At 58.4% G+C, this 6,045-nt stretch overlaps 1 protein-coding gene across 1 annotated transcript; it reads left to right on the top strand.

The window, feature by feature from the left end:
- On the top strand, positions 1-6,045 carry EAH_00041500 (hypothetical protein; the record flags this gene model as incomplete). The annotated part of the gene is made up of 4 exons (XM_013391793.1): positions 1-1,830; positions 2,010-5,092; positions 5,477-5,695; positions 5,851-6,045. Coding segments are annotated over 4 exons (5,327 nt in total), but the record flags the coding sequence as incomplete, so codon positions are not given.

Consider the following 6,045-nt stretch of genomic DNA (forward strand, 5'->3'; position numbering starts at 1 on the left):
CAGCGGAGGCAGCAGCAGCAGAAGCTGCAGCAGCGGAGGCAGCAGCAGCAGAAGCTGCAGCAGCAGAAGCTGCAGCGGCAGAAGTTGCAGCAGTAGAAGCTGCAGCAGCAGAAGCTGCAGCGGCAGAAGTTGCAGCAGCAGAAGCTGCAGCAGCAGAAGCTGCAGCGGCAGAAGCTGCAGCAGCAGAAGCTGCAGCAGCAGAGGCTGCAGTAGCAGAGGCTGCAGCAGCTGACGCAGCGGCAGCAGAAGCTGCAGCAGCAGAGGCTGCAGCAGCTGACGCAGCGGCGGCAGAAGCTGCAACAGCAGCAGCTGCAGCAGCAGAAGCTGCAGCAGCAGAAGTTGCAGCAGCGGGAGTTGCAGCAGCAGAAGCTGCAGCAGCAGAAACTGCAGCGGCAGAAGCTGCAGCAGCAGAAGCTGCAGCGGCAGAAGCTGCAGCAGCAGAGGCTGCAGCGGCAGCTGCTGTTGCTGCAGAATCTGCAGCAGCAGTTGTAGCAACAGCGGCAGCAGCAGCTGTAGCAGAAGGCGATGCAGCAGCAGATTCAGCAGCAACGGCGGACGCTGCAGCGGCTGATGCGACAGCGGCAGAGGCAGCAACTGCAGCTGCTGCTGCTGCTGTAGCTGCTGCGTCTTCAGGCAGACAGGACGCAGCTGCTGGAGCAGCAACAGCAGCAACGGCTGCAGCAGCAGATGAATCAGCAGCAAGAAGTGCAGCAAAGCATGAAGCCACTCGAAGCTGCGCAACAGCAGCACAGACGACCAGTGCGAAGGAAGCATTGGCGCCAGCAGCAACAGCAACAACAGCAGCAGCAACAGCAGCAGCAGCAACAGCAGCAGCAGCAGAGGTAGCAGCACCGAAGATAACAACAGAAGAACGAGGAGTAGGGAAGACTGCTGCAGAAAAAGCTGCTGCAGGGACTGAGGCAGCAGCAGCCCCCCTAGCAGCAGCAGCAACTCCAGCAGCAACGGAGCCCGCCGCCGCAGCAGCAGCAGCAGCACCAGCAGCGGCAGCAACTGCAGCAGCAGCAGCAACAGCAGCAGCAGCGCCGGCAGATTGGCTAGCGGCCAGCTCCACACCGCTTCGAAGTAAGGAAGGCGAGACTGCAGCAGTACAGCAGCAGCTGCAGCAGCAGCAGCAGCAGCGAGAACATGAAAGACAGCATGACATTCCGCAGGGTGCAGCGGTACAGAACAGCATCAGCAGCAGCAGCAACAGCAACAGCAACAGCAGCAGCAAGCTTTCTGTTGCTGCTTCAATAACAACTCGATGTACTACAACCTGCAGCAGCGGCTGCGACACTGCAGAGGGGTTTCCGTCTTTAGGGGAAGCAGCTGCTGCTTCCTCTACGCTGCAGCAGCAGCAGCAGCAGCAGCAGCAGCAACAGCAGCACCAGCAAAGCTCTTGTGCTGGTGCTTCTGGCCCCACAAACGATCTGCTGCCTCGGATCCGTCTTTTGCTGCTGCAGTCTGCTGCGCACGATAAGCAGCAGCAGCAGCAACAGCAGCGGCAGCGGTCAAGGAAGCATTGGCGACAGCAGCAGCAGCAGCAGCAACAGCAGCAGGGAGACGAGCTGCTGCCGCTGCGCATTTTGCTGCAGACCTTTTCTAAATCGTCGGAATGCATCGTGCAGATGCAGAAGCAGCAACTGCAGAAGCAACAACTGCAGCAGCAGCAACTGCAGGAGCAGCAGCAGCAGGAGTGGGAGCTGGAGCAGCAAGTTGCCGCTCTTGCTGCTGCCGTTTCTCGTGTCCACAAGACGTACGCAGCAGCAGCAACAGCAGCAGCAGCAACTGCAGCAGCGGCAGCACCCCCTGATGAAGAAGCAGAGATAGGTAAGCAGCAAGCCCCAATTAGCAGCAGCAGCAATCGCTGCAGTAGCTGCATCAGCAGTCACTGCAACAGCAGCAGCAGTAGCAGCAGCAGCAGCAACTGCAGCAGCAGCAGCTGCAGCTGCAGCAGCAGCACGTCTCAGCTGCATATCCTTGTTGTGTTCTTTGCTGTGCATGCGCAGGAGAGCCGCTGCTTCCGTTTGACTTGGCGTTGAATATTGCTGCTGCCTTTTGGGGTGCTCTCAGCAACGCGGTGCAGATGTCGTCGCTCCAGCAGCAGCAGCAGCAGAAGCAGCAGCAGCAGAAGCAGCAGCAGCAGCAGCGGCAGCACCAGACACTCCAGCAGCAGCAAACGCTACAGAGGCAGCACCCTTTAAGAGGCACCGCTGCAGCAGCTGCTGCAGCAGCGGCTCCTTTTTCTGCAGCTCAATCCACTACGCAGATGAGTGAGAAGCAGCAGCTGCAGCTGCAGCAGCAGCAGAAGCAGCAGCAGAAGCAGCTGCAGGAGCAGCAAAAGCCGCAGCATGTGGGGATGAGCAGAGGCCAAGCAGCAGCAAAGCCAGAGCGTTTGGTGTTGGTGTTTGATGCAAAAACCTTCGGGCTGATTAACGTGGTGCAGCAGCAGCAGCAACAGCAGCAGCAGCAACAGCAGCAGCAGCAACAGCAGCAGCAGCAACAGCAGACTCAAGGCGAAACGAAGCAGCTGCCGACGCTGCAGGACTGCTGGCTGGCGAGGTGTGCAGAGCGCTCACGCTTGGGAAGGAGGCAGCAACGGCAGCAGCAACAACAGCAGATGCAGCAGCAGCAGCAGCAGCTCCCGAAGCAGCAAAGGAGGCAGCAGCAGCACGTGCTGCTGCAGCCTTTGCCGACAGCTCCTAGGGGAAGCAGCAGACCAGGCACACGCCGGAGCAGCAGCACCCATTGGCGGGGCATTCAGTACAGCAGCACCAGCAGCAACAGCAACAGCAGCAGCAGCAGCAGCAATGCAGAGCGCAGTTTGATGGCGCAGCGGCGTCGCCATCAGCTGCAGCGCCCAAGGTCTGCTGAACATGCTGCTGCTGCTGCTGCTGCTGCAGCGCGACGGGCCTCAGAGGGAGGCAGCTGCAGCAGAGCTCTTAGGAGTGTGCTGCGGCCTTCGTCAGCAGCAGCAGCAGTTGCCGCCGCTGCTGCTGCTGCGGACGTCGCTGCAGCTACAGCTGCAGCAGAAGAAGCAGCAGCATTAGCTGAGGCGGAGAAGGCTGCTGCCGAGGCGGAAGCAGCAGCAGCGGCAGCAGCAGCTGCTGCAGCAGCAGCAGCAACAGGGGAAGCAACAGCATTCTCCTCTCTTGGTGCTGCGCTGCTGTCTCCTTCTTCATTGACGCTGAGCCCAGGCAGTTCGCTGTCTCCTTCTTCTGCTGCCTCTTGCAGCAGCAGGAAAAGAGCAGCAGCACTTAAAGCTTTTGCTGCTGCTGCTGCTGCTGATGATGATGTATGCAGCAGCAGGGCAGCAGCTGCAGCGCGAGGGAGTGGGCAATGCCTGAAGATGCGGCTGCGCACAGAGCAGCTAGCAGCAGCAGCAACAGCACCTGCTGCAAGAGCTGCAGCAGCAACAGCAGCAGCAACGCCACGTGGTTGGGCTGAGCCTGAGCCGTGGGGTGTTACACTCAGCCAAGAGAGGGGGTATCCACTGCAGCAACAGCAGCAGCAGCAGCAGCAGCAGCAGCAGCAGTTGCTACAGCAACAGCAGCAACAGAAGCAGCGAGCTCGTTCTCCTAGATGTGCATGCAGCTGCTGCAACAGCAGCAAACTGGCGGTGCCTCCGGCCGCTGCTCAGCGCTGGCCGTCAGGTCCTGCTGCTGCTGCTGCTGCTGCTGCACGCCCTCATATCGGGCTGCAGCAGTGGCGAGGACGCTCCCCAGCAGCAGCTGCTGCTGCTGAGGCTCCTACACAACTCATGAAGCCACTAAGAATACAGCAGCAGCTACATCAACGGCAGCTGCAGCAGCAGCTGCAGCAGCACCAATCCTTCTCTGGCCTCCGACAGCGCAGCTGCACTGTGCAAACTGCCGCAGCAGCAACAGCAGCAGCGCCAGCAGCAGCGCCAGCAGCAGCATTGCAGCACGGGGGAGACACCTGCAGCAGCATTTGCATGCAGCGCCTTCCGTGCTGCAGCAGCAGCAGCAACAGAAGCAGCAGTCTGCGGCGGTGTTGCTGCCAGCAGCAGCACTTCGCTCCAGAGATGCTGCACTGCAACATTTGCAGCAACTCCGCAGCAGCAGCAGAAGCATCACGGCATGATGTTTCTGCTGCTGCTGCTGCTGCGGCTGCAGTGTCTTTGCCTGTAGATGAGGGGCAGCAGCTCAGTGCAGCAGCAAAAGCCACTCTTTCGTTTGGCTGGCCTGCTCAGCAGCAGCTGCTGCTGCAGCGGCAGCAGTTGCTGCAGCAGCAACAGCTGCTCCTCCAGCAGCAACGCCCTCATCTGCAGCAACAACAGCAGCAACAGCAGCTGCTGCTGCAGCAGCCACCGAAGGCGTTGGGGCTGCAAGGCCCGCTGCAGCAATATGCCGGTGCGCATCTTCAGCAGCAGCAGCAGCAACAGCTGCTGATGCTGCAACAGCAGCTTCCCACTTCATTACCTGGGGCCACAGACATCTCGGCAGAAGCAGCAGCAGCAGCAGCAGCAGCAGCAGCAGCAGCGCCTTCCGTGTTGCCTCCCGCTGCTGCACAGGACACGTTCTCGCTGGGCTGTGGCTGCTTTGAAAGTCAGTTGGCTCCACAGCAGCAGCAGCAGCAACAGCAGCAGCAGCAGCAACAACAGCAACAAATGACGATGTACGGTCAGCACTCCATTGCAGGGTTGACCCTTGCTGCTGAGGAGGCGCCAGTTGCTGCTGCTTCTGCTGCTGCTGGTGCTTCTGCTGCTGCTGCGCCAGTTCTTCCCGTTGCAGCAGCAGCAGCTGCTGCTGCAGCAGCAATGCCAGGGCGTACGCTGCAGAGCATCGAGCCCCTCGCTGCAGGAGCGGAGGCTGAGAACTTCTGTCACCTCTTTATTCCCAGCAGCAGCAGCAACAGCAGCAGCAGCAGCAGCAGCAGCAGTGATGCGATTCCTCCTGCTGCTCTCTTCTTTTTTGCATGCGCCGACCCTCAGTTGCTGCTCGCTGCAGCAGCACCTGGGGGCCTGCAACAGGCTGCTGCGCAGGCGGCAGCGCTCTCCTCTTCAATGCAGCAGCAGCAGCAGCAGCAGCAACTTGTGGCTGCGGTGGTGTTGGGTGTATCTGTCTCGGCTGTACGTCGACATCAAACTTTTTGTCTCTTTTCTGTCTTTCTTGTGCTGCCATATGTATAATTGTTTGCATCATTATAGACAAATATAAATATATATATATATATATATTTATATATTTTTGTTTATTTATTTACATAGGTGTTGATGCATCTGTAGACATATATATTCATGTACATACAGATATATATATTTATATATTATATATATTTATATATATGCATATATATATATATATATATATAGTTTTGCTGCTGGTGAAACTCTGCCGCTGCTGCTGCATTTATTATTTTGCTGCTGCCCTTCAAGGAGAATGGCAGCAGCAAGTGGGGTGTATAGGCACCTCTGAAGCAACACAAGCCTTTTGCTGCTGTTTCTGTGCTGCAGGCAGAGGCCGTCATGGGGGCTGCTGCACCCGCAGCAGCAACTGCAGCAGCAGCAACAGCAGCAGCAGAAGCTGCGTCTCGAAGGAACGATTCTCTTTACAGTGGGCCCCAGAAGCTGCTGCTGCAGCAGCAGCAGCAGCAACAGCAGCAAGTTTCTGCTGCTTTGCTCTGTGCTGTCGCTCCAGGGTTGTGTCGTGTTGAAATGGATTTGTTGCTGCAGGTGCGCGTTCCTGCTGCTGCTGCTGCTGCCTCTGCTGCTGCTGCTGCTTTTGCTGCTGCTGCTGCTGTCTTGCTGTTTTGTTTTAGCTTCCCCTTAGGCGTATCGAAAAGCTGCGCTCCTGGTGTTATTGTTGCTGCTGCTGCTGCTGTTTTTAGGAGGTGCAGCCCCGCATGCTGGTCTGCGGCAGGCCAGCAGCAAATGAAGGGACCCCAGCAGCAGCAACAGCAGCAGCAGCAGCAGCAAACAGCCCCAAGCTCGTCTCTCCTTTGATGCTGCTCCCTGCATCTTTCTTTGGCGGTCATAATTCGGTGCTGCTGCAGCGTCAGGGACTCCTCGCCGTTGCTGCGTGA

This window comes from Eimeria acervulina, genomic scaffold (assembly GCF_000499425.1).
Source record: "Eimeria acervulina Houghton genomic scaffold, Eah_scaff526, whole genome shotgun sequence".
NCBI classification, from domain to species: domain Eukaryota; phylum Apicomplexa; class Conoidasida; order Eucoccidiorida; family Eimeriidae; genus Eimeria; species Eimeria acervulina.